This window comes from Anthonomus grandis, chromosome 17, assembly GCF_022605725.1.
Source record: "Anthonomus grandis grandis chromosome 17, icAntGran1.3, whole genome shotgun sequence".
Taxonomy (NCBI): Eukaryota; Metazoa; Arthropoda; class Insecta; order Coleoptera; family Curculionidae; genus Anthonomus; species Anthonomus grandis.
Genome location: NC_065562.1, coordinates 9,343,629 through 9,367,912, shown reverse-complemented (window position 1 = coordinate 9,367,912; position 24,284 = coordinate 9,343,629). Strand labels below are relative to the sequence as shown.

The 24,284-nt window shown below is 34.4% G+C and overlaps 1 protein-coding gene and 1 long non-coding RNA gene across 2 annotated transcripts; both read left to right on the top strand.

Annotated features, from left to right (window-relative positions):
- Positions 1–7,266: 7,266 nt before the first annotated feature.
- Positions 7,267–9,040, top strand: LOC126746564 (uncharacterized). The gene is made up of 3 exons (XR_007663930.1): positions 7,267–7,373; positions 8,233–8,393; positions 8,452–9,040. It is a non-coding gene; the product is annotated as an uncharacterized LOC126746564 (long non-coding RNA).
- Positions 9,041–12,164: 3,124 nt separating this feature from the next.
- Positions 12,165–12,839, top strand: LOC126746557 (putative acyl-CoA-binding protein). Its single transcript, XM_050454868.1, has 3 exons — positions 12,165–12,322; positions 12,373–12,487; positions 12,542–12,839. Exons 1-3 carry the CDS (start codon positions 12,302–12,304, stop codon positions 12,673–12,675), a joined length of 270 nt encoding a protein of 89 aa, XP_050310825.1. The 5' UTR covers positions 12,165–12,301; the 3' UTR covers positions 12,676–12,839.
- The last annotated feature ends 11,445 nt before the right edge of the window (positions 12,840–24,284 follow it).

Sequence of the window (24,284 nt, the reverse complement as noted above, 5' to 3'; positions counted from 1 at the left end):
TTTTCACGATTGTATTGACTTTCGACTCTTGGAAAATTATTTATATGGTTTTTTATCAAGAACAGTATACTTAAATATTTTTAAACCACCACGTTTGACTTTAAAAGTCGTATTACTTTGGTTTAATCGATTAATCAATGTCGTAATTTTCAGATAAAATATTGCCATATCTCGTGACTCATTATAGGAACCATGGTGGCGTCTTTGAATAGGTATAATTTGAAGAAGGTCTATCAGGTAACTCCCTTGTTCATGAAGTCTCAGCTTGTGATACGATTTAAAAAGTTTAACTTTCATGCCAGTGATTTCCTTACACCTAATGTATTCGCATTTACATTTTACCTGAAACCAAAGACAATATTGTAAATATAAACTAACATCTGGGTAGTCAATAATATCATCAAAAATAAGTATTATTTACCTCAGTGCTAGGTATCTGTTTGGATGGTTTAGCCTTTTTGCTCTTATGAGGATTTAGGTTTCATGATTTCACTTGTAAAAGCACTTAAATTCATAATTCTATATCTAAATAACATGGGCGAATACAAACAATCTTAACAACGCACTAGTATATTCGCGACGGCAATTTAAGGGAAGAATTTGAGAAAATGGGGATAAAGCTCTTAGATGTTAGACGCAGAAACAGCAAGTGGACATACAGGCAGCGCCACCTTTAGCGTGGCCACTCTACATATTGTATTTGCCTTATTCCACACTTACTATAGAATATGTGTACTATTCTTTGCGTTATTTATTTCTTAGTTGTTTTTTATAGTTTACTGAGGTTTTTGAGTTCGCAATTTCTTTAACTTTACAACAACTTCAACGACAGCTGTCGCAATCTATGCTAGGGTTTCCATGTTTACTCCTCTCATGAAGATCTTTATCAGTTTGATGTCGATGCTACTTATCTTAGTAAAGATAGCTTTAGTTCACATCACGGAATATACAAGCCCGTAGATAGCCTAAAATAATTTTCACTCATTGAAAACCTATAAAAGGGACTGAAACAACCAAATTTTCACTACAAGAACTGTAGAGTATTCATCAGTTTTTTCACCACAAGTCATTATGTGTAAAATAATCAGAGCTAAATTTGATTAAGATATTGTACTTTCTCATATGAAGAAAAATCTGGTGAAATAGGATTGATTGAGCCCAGGCAAGGCTGCAAACTATATGATCAATGGATATGATATACATGAATAATGTAAAAATAGTGGCAGTCTCAAAGGAATCTGATAGAATTTGTCGAACAAAGCCATCCAACAAAGCTTCTCACGATTAAGGTTTGAATTGCGCGCCATGTTTGACAGTCGTAATGTCACATGATTATAAAGTGACAAATCGAAAGTTGGCAAATGGGAATTAGTAAACATGGAGCGTTCTACGGTAGGACAACGCGGCCCGATTGTGAACAATTATTATCAAAATGGTGAAAGTTTAATTGCCACTATTGGTTCGAAATAATGTTCCTAATTTATCTACTGTGAAAAGAAAAATCACAAAATTTAAAAGTAGTGGTTCGGTTAGTGATGTAAAACACACCTTTACGAAGTGGTTCAGAACGAAACATTATGGCAGTTCGCGAGAATATGACAGAAAGACCAGATTCATCATCGGGCACAAGAATTGGACATGTTAACAGGTACTCTTCGGCGAATTCTCACTAAATATTTACAGCTGCATGCTTATAAAATTCAACAGACTCAACAACTTCTACCAGCAGACCATGAACAGCGAAGAGAATTCACCAATAATTGGAATTGGATCCTTGGGCAATTACTGCTGCAATTTTGCGAACAAAATAATTTTTAGTGATAAGGCCTATTTTCACCTCGATGGCCTTGATAATAGGCAAAAGTGTCGCATTTGGGGCCTAGAACATCCTCGAAAGATTCATCAGAAAGCAATGTATCCACAACGTGTCACTGTATGGTGTGCATTAGGGCATAATTGAAGTGTGAAACATTGATGGTCTTGTACTATTTTATAGTGTTATTAGTTTGCTTCTGGTCATGTCAGTTCTCAATTTGGTGACCAGAATTGGCCTCCACGCGATTTAGTGCCTTCAGACTTCTGGCTGGGAGGTTATTTGAAGTCGCAGACTTATGCCAATAAGCCTGCATCGAAGCATTGAAAGCCGAAATTAGACGCTTTATCAATAAAATACCACCACATGTATACAATAGCGTTTTTGAAAAATTCGTCAAAACCGTACGCGTATACCAGGAAAGTAGTGGCGGCCATTTACAAGATATTTTGTATCATGCATGATTTTCAAGTGTATATTTTCTAAATCAATTAATATTTTAATACTTTGCTGCAGAAAACCATGTTTTATTAAACACTGAAATCTTGCCCTCTTATTGAAAAACTCTTTATTATGACTTTATATTGATTAATTAAAACCACGATATTTTGATCTAGAAGATGAGAAATCCCTTAAGTGATACTTATTACTGGAAGCAACGCTGGTATTATACAAGGACCTGGAAGAGTTTCAAGCTTAAGAAGAAACATTTTCTGTGGATCCTCCTTTATATGATACTTCTATGGCTCCTCTATATTTCTCTAGCTTCTGGTGCAGGAGACAAAAGGCCAAGAGGTGGCAGGTATCTAGTATCTATCCGGACAACTATCTCCAGATATATTTGTTAGAAAGAAAGATAAAGACAGAACGAGGGCAGGAAGAGAGGTGTGGATATTAGGATTTAATTGGAAAGAATAAATGGAACAGTAAGCAGTAGGGAGAGTAGTCAGGGAAAACACCATTAAAAAAAGAATAGGGTGGGGAATGAATGAAAGGAGAGTTCGATAATCTAGTTCAGAGGCGGAGTCGAGAAAACAACCCAAACAGACATCATTGATTGTAATAAATTTCTGGAGTTGATTACGTTTGATGCTGACACATAAGTCTAGGTAAAATGTGCCAAAAAAACAAATTATTTTTTTTTTAATCTTATAGCTCAAATAAGTGCAGTTCAATACGAGTTGATTACTTTCTAGAACAAAATCTGAGCTTTTGAGCAAAATAGGGGATTCTTACCACTTTTACTCCTCTTCTTCAATTTGTCTTCTTCTTTTTTTTTAGGTTAGGGTCATGGCTCTATGAAAGTTTCCATGTTCTTTACGATACTAAGCTATATTAAAAAGCAGATAATGGTTTCAATAGATAATGGAGAACAATTTACAGTTATGCAATTGCTTCAGCCATATGGAATGACATAAAGCTAATATTTCGTTTATTTTGATAACATAATAATTATCTTAACAAAAAAAAATTAAGAACACCTAAAGCGATTCAAGAGATATTTATCAAGATTCTTTAGTTTCGCTTTTATATTATCTATACCTATTCAATGTTTCTCCAGTTTTTGAGATGAAAGTGCAGAACTATTCGAGAATCGCATAATAATTTTTGACTAAAATGCTAGGAGTAAAGGCACTTCACAATTATGCCATATCCTGCCGTTGGAAAGACATGAATATCTACCTAAAAATATATAAGGATCATATGTCGGTCATTTGAATGCTATCATTATTTTAATTAAAAAATATTTAAGAAGAATCTAAATATAATTTAAGAAGTATTTAGAACTTATAAAGTATCAACCCAATTACAAGTACTAATTAATTAGCTTTCTGGATATTTTAAATTTAATTCTGAATATTTAAAAGAAACCTAATAACATGCTAAAATTTCTTGGTCAGCTCGTCGAGAAAAAAAGGATATTTAATGATCACCAGACTGTGCCAAAGTATTTAAAAAAAAAATCCTGGATACTGCTTTAATTTCGATAGAGATGCCAGCCATTATTGAACTGAAGTTGTTAATATCCTCGTCCATCCTATCTCCAACGAAAATTATAAGTTAAAGACTATTAGTGGATGTCAATCAAAAATATCTCTCTAGCTTATAGTTTTTTCTTAGGATTAATTATCTATTCTTTAGAAGGCTCCAGCTCCAGTAGAGGGTCAGTGGAAATCTATAAGACCTAATATGGTAGAAAAATAACCTATTTTAGTACCATTCGTTGAAAAATGGCTTATTCAGTATTCTTAGAGAAATACATTCTGGTCAACATAGAAACTGTCATATTTTTCCAAAAAAATTGCCAGATTCCCCAATTTGTTCTACCTCTCTGTTCCTCAGTCTAATGTTGACTCCCCTCAGTCTTTTTGCTTCCGATTTGGAAAAAGAAAGCCAAAGAATTATAACACTTTAGGATGAAATTAAAAACTCCAATCTGAAGAGCTAACTCTAAGAGAAACTATACAAAAGTATACGTACTTGGAAACTGATCTAAATCAGCGCCTACAAGATCTTACACAAGTACTAGCAAGAACATGATATCAACGATCCGTACACTAGAACTGGAAAATGCGGCGCAGCGTATGGAAGTTGAGAGTCTAAAATATGAGGCTACCCGAGTTCAGTCCTGTCCTACATCTGCAGAAAATACCAAAATATAAAAAATAAAATAAAATAAAATAAAATTAACAAAAAATTTTCTAAAATACCAAAGCAGAACGACGCTATCCCAGAAAGAACAAAATGTTGGTCATTGGATCGGATGTTAGAGGATATCTGTCACTCTTTAAAAAATCAATTGGTAGCAAGTATGATCTAAACTACCAACAGACATCTAATTTGCTGACTGAAGACCTGCTTCAAGAGACTCTCCAATTCTCCGAACGGTTTACTAAATCGGACTTCGTTTTTGTGTTTCTTGGTTCACTTGAATCAGTGCTCAAGAAACGATGCAGCATTGGGGATATTCGTAAAAGACTTAGAAACATGGATAATACAAACGTAATTTTAATAGGACCTTCTCTGTTTAAAAATAGGCCCATACTTAATTCATTTATAACGTCACAACATCGCGAAATCTCAAAATGCATTGAATCCCTAAATGAAACTAGGCTTGTACCCATTGTTGGCGATTACATAAATAAGGACCGCATGGTACATTATCTCATTGATTTCTGTCAATTAAATAATATTAAATTGAATTTTCACCAAGACTGTCAACATCTCAGTCCAATGTAACATTTGGGAATAGTAAACTCTCTACTGTTGACATACAAGCTAGCAACAATCATGTAAATGTAAAACACATTCAATCTAATGTTTTACCTAGCCAACTAACTCTAACGTTGTTAAATATTCAATCTCTGCGACATAAAACTAGTGAACTTTCACTTTTTTTGCATGACTTAAACTATCCTAGTATTTTATTACTTACTGAGCACTGGCTTAAACCGGGTGAGCTTATTGATCTACCAAATTATGTTATTTTGTCTAGTTTTTGTCGGATTTTGTCTTCTCATGGTGGATGTATGATATTATTGTGTAAAAACTTTTTAGAATAAAACTCTTTTCAACAGGTAGATAAATTTAACCCTCTCCTAAAGGAAATGACTTTTGAATTTACTGTAATTTACTCCAAATCCATAAACTTATATGTAATTTGTATTTATAGATCTCCTCTAGGAGACTGCAGCGAATTCTTTTTAAAATTAGAGGCACTTTTATTTGAAATTCCATCGGCGGCTTACGTAGTTCATACAGGAGACTTTAATACCAACTTTAATGATAAAAATTCTGTCTTTACTCTGATCCTCGATCATCTAATGGGGACATTTAATACACATATGCATGTAAAAGATTCTACTCGTATAACACAGTCAACAAGCTCCACTATTGACTATATTTGTTCTAATTTTCCAGATGACTCCGTGGAGTGTACAGTCGCAAATTCTGCTTTATCAGACCATGAGTTTATAATATGTAAAATAGCAAATATACAAAAGGAATGTAGTGTATCTGCACAGCGATATAATCGAATTTTTGGTATTAATAACTTTAATAAGTTTCGTCAACTTTCAGCTCTTGAGTCCTGGAATTCTATTTTCGATTTATCTTCCTTTCACACAAAAATTGTTAAGCTCTTTGATGCTTCCTTCCCAATGATTAAAATTAAACGAAATCCAAACCTATAAAATCTTGGTTCACAAGGGGTTTGAAAGTATCTTTAAGAAATCTGAGATCTCTTCACACAATAAGAAAGTTCACTGACTCTCCAGTTTTTCATAACTATTTCAATTCTTACCGAGCCTTGTATCGTCGTCTGATAAGAATCTCTAAGCAAACTTAATACTCCAACCGTTTAAGTGGTTCATCTAACAAATTGAGGTAAGCAGTCAAGACAATGCCCTGAAGTCTCTCCCAATGGTTTTAAGAATTTTTTTTCTAATATTGCTCTACAACTTCAGCAAAATTTGAACCCTTCAGTGGATCCTCTTTCCTTTATGCCAGGCATTCACGTTCCAAATTTCTTTTTTTTTATACCTACAAACCTAAACGAACTCAAGGATATTCTGTATACTGAAAAAAATTAAAATTCAACTGGAGAAGACAACCTTTCAGCTAAGATTTCTCTTAACCTTCCAGAAACGGCGCTAAAGGCACTAGTTGACGCAATTAACCTTTCTTGGAGCAAGGGGATATTTCCATCTTGCCTAAAATCAGCTAAAGTTATCCCAATTCACAAGGGTGGAGCTCTTGATAATCCTTCCAACTTTCGTCCCATCTCTCTCTTGTCTACGCTATCAAAGGTAATCGAAAGACTGGTTAAAAATCGAATAATGTCCTTTTTAAAGTCCAAAAGCATCCTCACCAGACTTTAATTTGGCTTCCATGAAAATACCAGTACCAATGATGTCATGTTTAATTTTTTTCATGAGCTTACACTGAGCTACTCCCAGATAAATGATGGTGGAGTTTTGGCGGCAGTTTTTTGTGATTTGTCGACTTAGAACATTGAAAGGCTAGAATAAGTAAACAACAACTTTGTTTGAGTCCAACATGTGCACAGGGGCAAGAGGGGTGTTTTGTTTACAAACATATTAGCCGATTCTCTGTTGTCAAGTCGACGCGAATTTCCAACGGAGGAAATTTTTAGCTATATTTTAACAACCATTATAACGTTAATTTAATTTATTTGTGTTGTATTTTATAGGAAAATTTAAAATAAAAAGTATAAATACTACAATTAACCTATTTTAAGAATAAATATAATATCCTTAAGCAAAAAAAAACAAAATTATTAATATTCTTATCCCTAAAGCTGCTTCTAAGAAATGTAAAGCGACAACACCGGAGCTTAAGCGCCTGAGCCATACGCGTAGTGTCATCTGTCAAACGGCTTTTTGTTTATTTTCGGGATTCGTGTATTTTCTTTAATTTTCGGTTTAAAAAGGAAAAAGGCCACATTTTTAGTGTTTTTTTTAATTGCTAGGATGGGAAAAACTTGTGTCGTTTGTGCCGCATCATGATAAAAAGGTGATTCAAGCCGATCTTTTCACAAGTAAGTACCGATACTTTCATAACATCACATCATGGGGTAACCATCATCATAAACGTAGAATAGGGGATCTTATAGATATAAACCTAATAAAAACTTGAATGTGAAAGTGTGCGTAAAATACCAAAATATTTATATTTTTAAATATTTATATTTTTTTGAACATATTCATCTACCAATAGGCTATAAAAAATATAAAACTAGAATTTTGTCCCTGGTTTTATTGCAGGATTTTATGTTTTTTTTTGTTGTTTTGGCAGAAAGAAGGCATACCTAATACCCATGTACCTATCTATGTATAGTTATGTTTTTTTAACATAGACATTAGGTAGATAGATGAAATTACTAATTTTTTATTGCCTTTAAAGAATTTTGAAATTTATTTAGATATTGATATCTATGTATAAAGTTAATTTTGTCTTTCCCTAAAATTTGGTCGATAATTTTTTTTTGTTTTACCATATTGCAACTTACAATAATATATATAGTAATTGGCACCACATATTAATTCATTACTGTAATTTTTTTTGCTTTTTGATTAAATATCAAATACTTATTATAGACTGCCTAATATATGCCCAAAGGGAACAATGGATTTCATTAATGGAAATCAACACAATTAAACAACATATTTGTTTGTTCAGATCACATCCTTAGAAGTGATTTCTTATATAAGGAAGATAATATTATCAGTAGCCAGACTATAAAACAAATCAGCTCTACCTCAAAGATAATTTTTTTAAAATATTTTTTTCTAGTATAAAAAAATCATCATAAAAAGGATTAGTGTTACTCATATAAGCTTTATTTATAACTAATACTAATTAAATTAGGTAAGTGTGTAAAACTATTTTTTTACTAGGATTTCTGATGCACTGGTTAAAAACACAGCAGCGGATAATTCAGTTAATTACCAAGTGATTTATCCTTCAAAGCTGCAGGGGCAGCTTTCCTGAAGAGTGCAAAAACTTCTTTAGCTTCCAAAATGGTATATAGTACAAACAGTGAAGCTAATATAGATAAGTATGGATAATTAAAATAGATTAATATTTTTGATACACCAAATTTTGTATAATTACAGATCTGATCATTCATCATCAACAATAACTGCATCTGAGATTAATAGTTCTACAGTAATCGTGGGGTCTAGGTCAACAATTACAATTTCTCATCAAAGCCGTTTTTGTTTAACTGGTACACATTCCCTGACTCTGCCAAGGAAAAGGTAAAAATACACTCAAAATAGACTACTAGTTTTTTGCCATGTATTATCCTATTCTATATATCTTATTTGAGCACCAGGACTAAGACAGGCAAAAAAGTTTATAACCACTTCTAGAAAAAGAGCTGAACATCTCCTAGACATGAACAGATCAGACATCAGAACAGCAGTCGGACTCCTAACCGGTCATTGCCCAGTGAAATATCACCTAAAGGCAATAGGTATAACAGAGGACGACCAATGTAGATTCTGCAGCAATGCCACAGAAACAGCAGAACACCTGCTCTGTGAATGCCCGACCCAACTCTGCAAGAGGCTCAAGTACCTGGAAGGGGTACAACCAACACCTCAAGAAGTGGGACAACTACCTCCCAAAAATATAGCTTTGTACGGCAGAAGTCTAAGACTTTTTGAGACAAACTAAGACAAGTAGAGTTATGCACAAAATATCTCACAGGTATTGTATTGTATTAGTATTGTATAATATCTCAATCACCAATATATCTTATTTAAAAGTGATATAGTATTTTATTGTGTTATATTTGTTTAATATTAAAATATTTAATATTAATTAAATGTATGATATTACAAAGATTCTTTATAATAACATACATTTTATTGATCAATTGGATTATCATAATACTTTTTTTAAATTTTGGTAATACTATATTTTTATGTATATTATTCTAGGGTAAAATCAAAATGATATCCTGAGGACCTAAGCACTGATGATTCCACCGTTTTAAAAGCTAAATCACATGTCACCAAATTATAGAAAAAAAAATAAAGAAAATTAAAATTCGAAGATTGCAACAAACAAATTTGCGCCAAAGAAATTGAATTAGATCTCAACTCATTATTAAAATACTTAAGAAATAATAACATGATTTTCGAAAAATGTTGGGCAACATACTACATATTTTGACTTGTAAAAGTACGTTTGTATATTACTACTAATAAACTATCTAATCTATTGTACATAGTCTTTATTCTTAGGTAAGCTTTGTTTTTTAGTATAAATTAATATGATATAATAATTGGTATTAGGAATTATATAGGTCACTATTAAATGTCTCAAAACCATTATATAGGCTAAATACTCATAATAAAAATCTTATAACCTACAAAAAACCTGCAACTCCTTCACTATTTGAACATCCTTGTAGTTTTAACTTTTTCCGCTGAAGCAATACTGTCTCTTTGAAAAAGTCAGCACCATAGAAGTATATATTATGTGATATAAGTAAGTTATGTAAAACTGAGTTTTGTCCAATATAACAATAACCATAAAATTTTGCAAAATGTTAAAAATTTGTGTCTTAAAACATGATTTATTAAGAAATCTATAATATTATATTAATAAAATATTTAATTTCCTTAAAAATGCTTTGACAAAAATGCTGCCTTTTATTAGGACCTTCCTCTAATGAAGTCCATTAAAAAAAAACACATAAATAGCTCATAAATGGTAATATTACTTATAGTCAAACTCTTTAATAATTAATAAAAATTTATCAGGTAAATATTTGTTGACGACGTCACTGGTAAAGAGTGCTTGTATCGGTGACATCAACAATGCGATCGAGCGGCGTTGCGATGCCATTACCGTTTTCTCGTTTCTTCGTACTTTATTTTCATTTATTTAACGTATATTGAGTTCAATATATTCGATATCTTACCAAATTTATTTTTAAAAAATGCTTGATATTTTATTAAAGGGGAGCAGTAGTATTGTTTTGTGCCTTCGGAAACAACTGAAAATTTTTATGCTATTATAATGTGATTTTTGCGATTTCTCTATAAGCATTTGGAATCATTGCATCAGAGATGTTGCAAGCAAACAAACCTGCCCATAGTTCCACGGCATGCTACTTCTAGCCTTTCAATGTTCTAAGTTTGTCGAAGACTTTCGATTGTGTCTGCCATAGGATTCTGCTGCGGAAGCTTCATCATTATGGATTTCGGGGAGTTTCATCTTCTTGGTTTGCTTCCTATCTGCAAAATCGGCAACAACGAGTGCTTGTAGGATCTAAGTAGTCTGATCACCTTGGGAGTTCCTCAGGGTTCAGTTTTGGAGCCTATACTTTTTCTCCTATACATAAATAATCTTACCAATCTTAATGTACGGGGGAAATTTACTCTATTTGCCGATGATACCACACTTCTTTGGCACAGCCCAGACACAGATACTCTGCGAAGTACATTAGCAACTGATCTTCAGGCAGTAAATCTCTGGTTTGAATCAAACTTGCTCTCACTAAATCCTCAAAAAACCAAATTATTGTGTTTTAAGTGTGCTCTAGACCACGTGTCTTTTTCTAATTCAGTAGTTCAGCAGTTTGATAATACAAAATTTTTGGGTATATTCATTGACAGAGAACTCAGAGTTGAAGAGCATATCCTCGGTACTTGCAAAAAGGTGTCTGCAGGTTGTTTTTCAGTCAGAGTGGTTACCCTGGAGCTTGGCATGGAGTTTGGAAGATCTGTATATTTTTCATTAATTGAATCCCACCTTAGGTATGCCATTTGCTTCTGGGATAATGCAGCTGCCTACCTTCTACAAATGCTGCTTGTTTTATAGAAGCGTGCTGTACGTTACATCTGTGGGGCTAAACCAAGAGATTTCTGTCGCCCATTATTTGTTAGGCTGGGCATACACACTGTCTTCTCCCTCTACATTCAGGAAATGGCCTGCTTACTTTTTGCAAATGGCTTTAAATTTATAACCTCAAATCCAAGATACTTAACGCGTCAAGTGAACGATCTAAATTCTTCCAATCCCCTCCTCCACATTAACTAAAAAATCTATTTTCTACGAGGGATCAAAATTTTCAATCGTTTACCAGGTGGAATCAGGGAGGCAACATGTATTGACACTTTTAAACGTAAATTGAAAATACTTTTGACTGAAAAAGTTACTATTCACTGGATGAATACTACGTCGACACATTCTAATTTTCCCTAAGTGTAAGTTTACAGTATTTGAATTTTATTTGATTTGTTTGTATGGTTAAAATTCTTTGTTGTGTTATACTTGAGGGGATAATTTTAATTTAAAAGATAATTTTAATTTACTTTTTATGTATTTTTTTTCTGCTGTTCTTATGTTTGTTTTAGAACTCGAGTGTGTATGGGGTGTAGTGGTTAAGTTTAGTGGTAGTAATTTAAGATAGCTTTGTTTAGAACAATTTTTCTTTGTTAATAACAATAAAGCATCTTTTTTTTTCATTTTATGATATTTATTTTTTCCCAAGGTTTTGAACCAGAAATGCACTGCATATAAAACTTTTCACAAAAAGAAACACAATAATATATGACGCAATTAAAATGACGCTTTATTATAAAACTACTTAAAGCCAAATATTTCCTAATTGCATAATTTTCAAAAAAATATTAGCTTAGTGCATATGAACTAAAAACTACTGATCAGACAGTGTGTAGGATGTAATCCAAATAAACATTAGTCCAGCCACTATTTGGCCTATTAAATAAAATAGGTTCAAGAGATAATGTATTTAATCTCCTGGTCTATTGTATCAATCAGTGCTAAAATGTGTCATTGGGAACCTACAGAAACCAAATTACGCAACTCCTAGAATTATTATATAAATAGAAAAATATTTTTCTTTGTATTAGTTTTGGTGTTTTCAAAGTGAAACGCTTGTTTAAGTGTGGTTCTTTTGAGTTTATTTATATACAAGAGTATAAAATGCACGGAGAAATAAGCGAGGTAAGTTTATTTATTTAATTATTTTTAATTTGTAATTTATATTATGTTAGAGGTTCATATCATGTCGAAATGTCTCTGCGAAATATGGGTGTCCTCCTTCAGTATCTGATGGATTGGAGCTGTATGGTTTATTAAAGCAAGCTACAAAAGGGAATATCAGTAAAGGTAGCTTTGATCAATCAATCTAAATATTTAAATATTTTTAGTTTTTATTTTTAGAAAAACCAAGTGCTTTTAACTTAGTCGAGTCAGCTAAATGGAGCGCTTGGAACGGGAAAAAAGGCATGACCAAAGAACAGGCAATGGAACAATTTATAGAAACTGTAAAAAGAGCATATTCTTGCACATGCTGAGAATTTTTAGCCAAAAACTAGTTAAGAAGTTTTTTTTTGAAAATGTTCTTAATGAAGAATAATCTGCACCAAAGAAAGGATTATTCTGATGTGTATATAGTTTTAAGTTTTTTGTATTATTGATGTTCCTTAATATTTTATTATAATTTTCGTAATAATCATAAGTGTCTTTTATTTATATACATGAGTTACAGAGAATAAATTTACAGTTAATATAGGCTGCTTTATACAACTTTTATGTATATATAAATTTCCACTTTAGGCGATGTTTAGCATTGCTGCTAGTTTTACATCTAACCTTAAAGACAAATAGTCGAAAAAAAGTAAATAAGATATAGCCTTATAAAGTATACCACGGCCAGAAATAAATAAATATAGAAAGTAAAAATAAAGTTATCAACTATAAAACAAATTCAAAAAATAACAATACCTAATTATAGATTAGTTTATTTGGATCTGATCTTCACTAATAAAAGTAATCTTGTGGTAACAAAAGCAATCGACTACCTTTTTGATAAATCTCAAAACCACAAAGCGTACAACTTTCAATTAGATTTGTGTGGTGAATTCAAGCCAAATGTAGAGTATGTAGAATTTTATTATGATTTTAAGCTTGCAGATTATGATGGCATTAATAATTACTTATCTGGAATTGAATGGACTACAATACTGAACACGACTGATATTAACATAGCTGTCTCTCAATTCTATCACATTTTAAACATGGCAATAGCCCTTTTTGTTCCTCTCAAAAGATATAAGACATCTGATTTTCCCAAGTGGTTCTCGGGTGAACTTAAATATCTAGTTACACAGAAGAAGATTCCTCACAAGAATTACATCAGTACTCGTGATCAGTCTGATTATGTCACTTTTTCTAATCTCAGGGCGAGGTACAAAACTTTAACGAATATTTGCTACCGTGATTATATTTCAAATTTAGACCAATTACTGTGTACTGACCCTAAAAGCTTTTGGTATCACCTCAACAGTAGGAAGGCAGTAAATAAAATTTCAAATTCAATGTATTATGGTGATAATGAATTTTCTGGTTGCCAACAGATAGCGGAGGGTTTTGCCCAGTTTTTTTCAACTATCTACAATACTAATGTAAATAAAAATATCAATTATTATATGGGTCAACAGGTGGGAGAAAATATGACAATTCCCTATATGATCCCTATATCCAATATGATCCAATCCAATATGATAATCCAAATCTATCCAATCTGATATATCCAATCCAATATGATATATCCCTATCCAATATGATAAGAATATAAATGAAGAATCCAATATGATATATCCCTATATGACAACAACCAATTCCCCAAATATGATAATCCCCAACTGTCTGTCTGGTTTGATTTTTGATAAAATTTTAAAATTAAAGGCCAAAGTTAGTTCAGGTCCTGATGGGATACCAAACTATTTTTTACAAAAATGTGTCTGTACTATTTCTCGCCCTCTATTCTTCCTTTTTCAGAAATCCCTTGGCTCAGCACTCTTTCCGTCATTATGGAAGCATAGTTTCGTGGTACCAATATTTAAATCAGATGATAATGACCAAATAGGCAACTATAGGTGCGTTTGCATCCAGTCGGCCATTCCAAAACTGTTGGACAATCTTATCTACGAGCAAATTTATTTCTATTGCAAGGAGCTGTTGCTCAATCAGCAGCATGGGTTTAGTTCGGGCAGATCTACGATCACTAACTTGTTGATCTATCAGCAGGATCTGTTGGGTAGTGCTAGATCCAGCAATATCAATGTATGTTCTGGTGTACCTCAGGGTGGACACTGCTCACCATTGCTCTTTAACATTTTCATTAATGATATAGCTACATGTTTTAAAAATAGTGCCTTTTTATTGTTTGCAAATGACCTGAAATTTTATAGAGTAATCCAGACTCCCAAAGACCAAATTTTGTTACAGAATGACCTGAATCGGCTAAATGATTGGTGTGTCAACAATATCTTATTCTTAAACATAAAGAAATGTTGTCAAACATCATACAATATAGAGGGAAGCCCTGTTCAGTATCCTGATACAATCAAGGATCTTGGCGTTTATTTTGACGATCATTTAAATTTTAATATACACATAAGTAATATAGTGGTTAGGTGCTCCAGGGTTCTGGGTTTTGTTCTACGTAACTGTAGAGAGCTATCAGTCGAGACCTGTAAGAGAGTGTACATGTCTTTGGTGGTTTATTTATTGGAGTATGGCTCAATGATATGGTCCCCCTATTACATGAACAGCTGTCTGGCCCTTGAAAGGATTCAGAATAAGTTTTTAAGATTTTGTCTATTTAAATTAAATTTTGAAATACCGAACGATCATGTTTATGATGATGCACGGGAAGTGCTGGCTATGACAACATTAAGAGAAAAACGTATTCGTGGTGATTTAACCTTTGTATTTAAGCTTCTTAATAGTCTAATCTTCTCGGTAGAATTAGCTTCAATGTCCCCTCAAGACTCTTGAGACGAAACCGACTATTTGCTTTGCCTTTTCACAGTACCAACTATTTTACTCACTCCCCTATCGAAGGAACCTTAAATATTATCAACCATGAGGATATTGAAGTTGTGGGCATTGGCTTGTCTAGTTTTAGGAATCAAATTAGAGAGATTGTGTAAACTCTTCTGTTGATTTTATGTTGGTTTGCCTGTAAAAACATATTTGTATTTTAGCTATTTTAAGTTATGGTTAGGTGTAAGTATTGAACTTTGTAATATTTTTTTTTGTAATGGGGTTGATCCCGTCTATTAAATAAATAAATAAATAAATAAAACAGTGATATAAAATAAACAACATTAATATAAAATAATTCAAGCTAAAAGCTGATCGAACAACACAGGGCATAAAAACGCCAAATAAACACAATAACAAAGTAGTCATTGGCAACTCTTGCGTAGTTTCCTATTTGGAATTTAAATCTGGATACGCTTTACTGTTTGGTATTCCATTATATACAGATGGAGCATTAATTTCAGCAAACATTTCTTAAAGAATGCTGTAGAGTGCTTAGGAATGCTATATAAATTATTAGAACCATTATTTCTACTATGAGTAAGATTTCTTAGGCCTTATTTGTTTGTTGCTCACAATGATGGACTACTAAATAAATAAATTTTATGAACAAATGTCGCAAAACTGAGTGTCCGTCAATCAGTGCTTTATCTCAGACGAAGTATGTTCTCTGCTTTTTACACAAATTTAAAAATACAAAAGATCAGTAATTAAATTGTGAAAGTACTGATTCATACAAGATAAATTTTAGATACTTTGACAGAATAGTCCTAATACTATATAATAAGTTGTGGAAAGCCTTCTTAATTATGGAGTTGACCTGCTCAACAATTTATAAGTCGTTATTGATTATTATTCTCGAGAGGAGATTATTATATTGAAATTTTATTCACAATATATTCTTCTAGATGCTGCTTGTGAGGTAAAAACTATATAGGGGAGAGTGGGGCAAAGCGGAATGAGGGGCAAAGTAGAATTATACATATGGCAACGTCGCATTGATAAGTCATTGCCCAAAACACGTGGTAAATTAGCGGTTCATTTTAGTACGTCACACGGTGAACACTGCGCGTATATGCTGTTTAGATTTTTGACGTTAGGTGAAACTGGTGGATATTTGTTTATTTCTTAAGGTGATAAGTTTGTGTTAAAATCTGGATTGTAATATTTTAACAAAAACTGTAGCAGCTATTTTCAAGGTAGGACATATAACTAAGTGTACTAAATAATATAGATGGATCGAATCACAGTTGTAAAAAAAAACAAACATTTACTAAAAAGATGCCAAATGGGGCAAAGTAAAAAATGTCAAATGGGGTAAAGTGGAATGCATTCCACTTGTATATACTGCCACGAATGCATATGTTTATTTTTTATTCCTATTTTTTTAGAGGTCCGACAAAAATGGTTAGGAATTATGTCCGTAAATCCACACAACATGTTTGGGAAGATATGGTCAACGCTATTACGGCAGTTCGAGCAAATCGTTTGAGCTATGAGCAGGCAGCTCTTAGCTATAAAGTGCCACAAACAACATTGTTTCGAAGAGTTAAAAAAAAAACTGCGCGTTCGAGGAAGCTTCAAGAAAAAGTTTGGGCAGATTTACTCGTTGTTTTACACCACAACAAGAGCAACAGCTTGCTGAACACTGTCTGTTCATGGAAAGCAGATACTTTGGTTTAAGCATATCAGACTTAAGGCATCTAGCCTATCAGTTCGCTGTAAGGAACGGGATAAGTCATCCATTTAATAATGAGAAAGGAAAGGCGTGAAAAGATTGGGTTTTAGCCTTTTTAAAGCGGAACTCAAGGCTTTCTCTGCGAACTCCCGAAAAAACCTCAATCGCTAGAGCTACGGCCTTTAACCGGCATACCGTTTCTGCCTTTTTTAGCCTGCTCATTGAACTATATGATCGCTACAAATTCTTCCAAGCCAAATTTATAATGTGGACGAGACAGGAATCACAACGGTTCCAAACAAACCGTCAAAAGTGATTGCGTCTAAAGGCAAAAAGCAAGTGGGAACACTTAGTTCAGCAGAAAGGGGGACGACAACTACGTCAGTCTTTTGTTTTAATGCAGCAGGGAGATATATTCCCCCATTAATGATATTTCCAAGAGTAAGAGAAAATTTAGAATTGTTAGAGGGGACACCGCCTGACAAAACTTGTATGCCATCCTTCAGGATGGATGAACACAGACATATTTTGCCCAACATGGTCTTTTCATAACTTTTTACGACATATCAAACCAACTGCTGATCAACCAATCTTACTAATTCTTGATGAGCCATACAAAAAATATTGCTTTACTTGAAACAGCTAGAAAAAATCATGTTCATATTAATTGCCTACCTACACATACCAGCCATCGCCTTCAGCGACTTGACGTTTCGTTCATGTTTCCTCTCAGAACCTTTTACACGCAGGAATGTGAACTTTGGTTACGAAATAAATTCATGGGCGGAGTTAGGGGGGAGCTTGGGGGGGGGGGGGCTTAGCCCCCTTTAAAATGAAATTAGCTCCCCCAAAAAAATTGTTCAAAACGTAAAAAAACAGAAAGTATAAGACTTAAAGAATATGTGGTTGAAGCTTCCACTTCCGCAGTATCCGAAGAAACGTTCTTAAATTCACCTTTGATAAAAAATGAGGCACAAAACTTTATTTTATATTATAAACTTTTAGGCACAAAATTTAGCCAAAACAAAAAGTTTTGGCTAATTTCAATTTATTATAGGTCTCTCGACAATATAATAAATCATCTAAAAATAAGATTTTCTTCCGAAAGTCAGAAATTAGCTAAATCTGTCTTCAATTTTTTGCAGATGGATTTTGATGGTAGTTTGGAATTCATTAAATTGTATGGAGATACCTTTTTAATCGATAAGGAGCTATTAAAAGCTGAAATGACCGTTATTGGGAATTGCATAAATAAAAGCCAGAGCCACAACATTGCCATTTCTGATATTAAAGATGTATTAAGAAAAGAGACTTTTCCAAATGCATATACCCTTATGCAAATAGCATTAGTTTTGCCAATTTCTTCAGCGCCCTGCGAACGCTCTTTCTCAACAATGAGAAGAATTAAAAATTGATTTAAGTCAACGATGGGTCAGGATCGATTTAGTTCTTTAGCACTAACCACCCTTAGTAATAAAAGTGGTCTAACAAAGTCATTGTCATAAGATAATTTTATTGGATTTCATTTTATTTAAGGACATTTTAAATAAATTTTGCTTTTACTATTTTTGAAGAATTATTGCGTTTTATTAAAATGATTTTGGTTTTGAAGGTGGCAGACAATTGAGAAGTAATATCTAATTGTCGGATTTGCATTGTCTTAATTAATTTAAACAAAGTTAAACACGACGTTTTGGTTGGTAAGTATCTCCAACCGTTACCAAGTGTAAACTGCTAGTTTACACTTAATATAACATTTTAATATAATAATGGTTGGAGATACTTACCAACCGAAACGTCATGTTTAACTTTGTCTAAATTAATTAAGTCCGACAATTAGATATTTAAATGATATTATTTTGAACTTTGAAATTTTTCTTGAAAGTTTAATTTTTTTTAAAAACTACCTAGCGACTTTTGACTTTTGGTGTGTATGCAATATACTCCAATACATATACAGAATGGTTCATACATTATGGATATTGCAATAAAATTCAGAAACGTGTTCCTTGGATGAAACCTAATATGAAAATAAAAGTAAAACAAATTCATAATATTATATGTATATAGTACAGCAAATTAGAATAGAAGCTGTTTAAGACTATTCTTTAGCTCCCCCATTTTTGAGGCTCTAACTTCGCCCATGGAAATCATCCTGAAAGGCCAATAACAATACGACAAGTTGGACAATTGTTTGGGAAAGCGTTCCTAAGGGCCTCAACTGCGCAGAATGCAATTAGCGGGTTTGCAAAAACAGGCATTTGGCCTGTTAATCCACATATTTTCCCTGATGAAGCCTTTGCAGCAAGTAAAACAACTAATAGGTAGGTATCAATTTTGACAGTTTATTTTATACCTAACATAAATTTGTTATTTTACAGACCTGCTCTGGAAAACGAAGACTCGTCATCCGATGATAATATTCCTCTTATATTGTTAAAAGGAACTGCTAAGCAAGGTGATAAAAAAGCCATTCCTTCCTGCAGCAAATATGTTGAAGACGAAATACCATCATGTTCGTCGAAAATAGTAGCGGTACCAGCTCCCTATAAAGATTTTGTGTTAAAAATAACTGAAAAAGATAAAAAAGCTATTCCTTCTTGCAGCAAGCGTGTAGGCAAAATGCCCCCATGTTTTCCAAAAGTAGTAGTGGAATCAGTCCCTTTGTTATCAATTCATTCTTGTTTTTCAAATGTCTCTTCTTCCTGTTTTCCAGAAGTTCTAGAAGAGACAGGTCTTTTGACTAAAAACCAAATTTGCAGTCCCCGTGACATTATACCGGTACCCCAGGTGCAGCAGACTACTAAACAGAAACCAACAACACGTAAAAGAGGAAAAACTGCAGTGTTAACCGCAAGTCCGTATTATCATGAACTGCTAGAAAAAAACAGTCCAACTCCCATGAAGTTAGTTACTGTAAAAAAAAAAGTTTTTGAAAGCAAAAAGAAAGACCCAGAACATCGTCAAAGTAAACGCAAAAGGGTAGAACACGTTTCTGCACAAGGTGTTCAAAATGATGATGATACAAGATGTATTTTTTGCGATGGTGAATTCCTTAAATCGAGTTCTGAAGAAAGCTGGATATCCTGCAGTCGCTGCGAAAGATGGGCTCATGAACAATGTACCGCCTATGATATACACTCTAAAAATGCTTTTATATGCGACTTTTGTGAATAAAATATGTTGTTAACTTTTTTAACACCTAAAAATGCTTTTATATGCGACTTTTATTGATAAAATTTTCCATTTCACTTTGCCCCGTATAGTGTTCCACTTTACCCCACCAAAGGGGCAAAGTGGAATGATTTTCTCTTTTTTTTAATTTTTTTTTACAAAAACCGTTCACCTTAGATAACTTCAATCTAAAAGTCTAAACTTTTGATTGACAGCATTTTTACACCTTCTTTTTAAATATTAAGATCGCCAACTAAAAAAAAAGAAATATCATTCCGCTATGCCCCACTCTCCCCTACTAATTGTGTATTATCGGCATATACATGTGACTTACAATACTGGATATTTTTTATTATATCTGCAGTGTATATTATGAAGAGAAGAAGGCCCACGATTCTACGGGTAAGAGTACTGACTTTTTTCCATTCTATACAACTATTTGCAATCTGTGTCTAAGATAAGACGCAAAAAAACACCGCGTCTCTATTAAATCCATAATAGGCAAAATGAAATCTATGAAAGATTGTGTCAAAAGCCTTCGAGTAGTCCAATTGCACTAAAGCTGATATTTTTCCACAATTTATACCCCACTATTTGTTCTAAAATACCTTATAAAACTGGTACACTACTGTATTTTTTCTAGATCAATCAAGCACAACACTTATGGGAAGCTATATGAGGTACATACGACAAAAAAGTATATTTTTATTATAAAACTGACAGGGCAACGGAGCCGACTAAATCATGGGGTACTTCAGGGGTCTAATTTGGAACCATTATTGCTTTCCATTTACATAAAGGATATTGTTGGTGCATCTCCTCATGTAAAATTCCTGTTTGCTGACGACACATCAATTACTGCTCGCGGTAAGGTCTGCGATATTCATAATCAATTCATGACTGAAAGATTTGATTACCTTAAAGTACGGTTTAATTCGAACAAACTGACCCTCGGTGATTCAAAAACGGACTTTTGGACTTCATAAAATCAGCCATGTATTCCTTTAGAAGCCAAATTTCTTGGAGTCTATTTTGACCCAGAGCTGACGTTTAAAGGTCATATTGACTATGTTGCTGTCCGACTGAGAGGGAGTGTCTTTCTTCTTCGACGTTTTTCTCGTATCCTGCATGTTATAAACAGGACGTCAATAATTTAAATAGAAATAAATTATTGTCGCTGCACTACGACAGAAGGACGCACACGCGCCATATGAACGTAGCAGGTAGCTACCACAGAATACAAATATAGAGAAATGCGGGTTGCCTTGTTAACACGGAGAAATTTTGGCCCTCTACTAAAGAATTAATTTTGACATAACCATTGGCAACCCATCTAACCAATTAGATTTAAAAGAAGGCGTGCCCAAATTTAGCGCCAAATTTAAGCTCAATTAAACGCGGCAAACTTGAATTCTAAGACAGACCCAACTTGTTACGTCGCGTCGAAAAAAAAAGAAAAGAGTCGAGATAACACGCTTCTATACGCTCGTTATAAATTAGCTTTGCTACAAAAGGACTCATCTAGTTGGTAAAATAAGAAACAACAGTAAAGAAAATCCAAAAACAGTTATTTCCAAAATATTAAAACGCGGAGAAATGTATGGTGAAGAAAAAGAAAGCATAGTAGTTGCGAAATGGAGGGATAAAAGAGACATTTATATCTTAGTACCAAGCATGGTGATGAAATGGTGAAAGTTTCAGCTAGACAAGAGGGTAGCCGAATAAAGCCAGCTGCTATATGTGAATATAATTCTACGAAATCATTTCTAAATTTTATCTTCTTCTTCATTACGCAAGTCAGTTAAGTGTCTCCTAGCTGTAGAAGTTTTAATAGGAACATCGACAGTAAATGCTTGGCATTTATACAAAGTTGCTAATGACACATCTATTCAGATTATGACTTTTAGGGAAAATCATTATGCATGCAATTACTGGAGAACTGGAACTAGAGGAAACTAATGTGGATCACAAAATGTAATCGTCAAAAAAGAACTCTGTGTAAGTTTTGTTACGGAAAGCGTGCAAAAGACCATGTCCAAAAAAACGCTATAGCCCATAGTAAGCAACTTCTCTACATATGTCCAGCCTATCCAAGAAGTCCAGCAATTTGTGTTAAATGTTTTTTTACGGTTCATAACATAATTAAGCGTTCATAACATTAAAGTAACGTTATTTTTTTCCTTAGCTTATACCATTTATTTAGATGTTAATCTATGTAATAAATTAATTTTTTGTTAATCTTTATAGTATTAATTTTTCCTACAAAAAAATTTATTTATCCTTTGTATAACTTAAAAAATTCATTTTCCCGTGCCGTGTATATTTTATATACACTTGGCGCGGGCGGTAAATTAAGTACGTATAATAGGGTAAGGTACGTATAATGACTGCCATGTGCATATATGCACATGGCAGGAAGGGAAGGGAACATTCAACATGTTCTGTATGTTGTGTAAAAAATAGGACATTTGCTTTTTAAATGTTTTTTTAAGGCCTCGAATCATGAATATGAGAGCATAGTTTGCTTGGTTGGAGTATTCTCCCAGAGAACCTAAACCTACAAACCCTGAAATTCTTTGACTGGATTTTTCATGAAAAAGTCCAGAACTTAGAGATATTTTATTAAACATCAAGGCAAAACAACGATCTAGTTCACACAAAGCCCTGATCCAGCTCTATTATTAATTCTGGAGACATCTGTGTACCAGATGGTCTCCCTATTTAGGAATGCAGGTCTGTTGGAATACTGCCACTCTTCTCTACCTGCTATGTTCGTCACGAATCCCTCGCAGTTCACAGTCACTGAAGCCATGCAGTCACTGCCCATCAGAAGGAGAGGACATTCCTGTATGGCCCGTGACCAAATTTTTGCGTGACCGGTCTCGCCAGCACGTAGTTCGCCGAGGACGTATAGCCTGTACGCAGTCCTCATTGCCTCGAATTGCACAACGAGGTCCAGAGGCGGAAGGCTCAGCAGAGTCTCAAGCGCTCTAGTTGGCGCCGTCCGCATGGAACCCGTTATGCTGAGACATGCAAGACGTTGGACTCTGTCCAAATGAGCACGAATTTTCGCTTTCTCCGTACATGGCCACCAAACGATAGCCCCGTATGTGAGAAGAGGTTTCACAATGCGCGAGTAGATCCAGTGGAGGATCTTAGGAGACAGACCCCAGGTATTTCCAAAAGCCCGCCTGCAGGCCCATAGCACGCAGGTGGCCTTCTTCATTCTGGTGTCTGCATGATCGTGCCAGGAGAGTTTGGGATCTAACTTGATTCTTAGAAATTGAACTGTCCTGGAGTAATGCAGCTGCACGCCACCTAGAGATATAACAGGTGACGTGCCAAAGTTACGTCTCCTCGTGAATAGTAGGAGCTCTGCTTTTTTGGGGTTAATCCTAAGATCCCCTCGAGAGGCCCCATATATCCACCATACGCAGGGCTCTCATCATAGGGCCCCGCATTGAGACGGCGTCTTTCCCTGGGCAAAGGATTACCAGATCATCAGCGTAGGCCAGTGTGTATAGGCCAGCATTGTTTAAAAGAATTATCAGGCTGTCGACCACAAGGCACCACAAGGTAAGGGACAATACTCCTCTCTACGGGCAGCCCCTAGCCGCCAACGTTTCGACAATCTCGTTGTTGAGCTGGGCAGATACATGACGTTTCGAGAGCATGGCCTCTATCCAGCAAACAGGGTTCTGAGCCGCGGCTCTTGAGTGCTTGGCAGATTAATGCGAAAGGGGTGTTGTCGAACGCCCCTTCAATGTCTAGAAACGCACCCAGACAGGCCTTGCCACTTCTCAGAGCACCCTCCACCTTCCTTAGGAGGTGGTGTAGGGCCAGGTCCGTGGATTTGCCCGCCTAATAGGCGTATTGGTGCGCATGCAGTGGTTTGTTGATCAGAATGCTTTCCTTAAGGTACCGATCAATCAGCCTCTCCATCGCCTTCAGCATAAAGCTGGTAAGGCTGATAGGTCGGTACGATTTGGGATCTGTAAAATCGCTTTTTCCGGGTTTCGGAATGAAGACGACTTTCACTTGACGCCATAACTTTGGGACGTAGCCCTGAGCAAGCGACGACCTGAATAGTCTGACTATGTGTGGGGTTAGTACTTCTAACCCGTTTTGCAAAAGGCATAGATATAATCCATCCATGCCCGGAGATTTGAAGGGGGGGAATGTCTTGATTGCCCATTTCACCCTCTCGAATGTAATTATTTT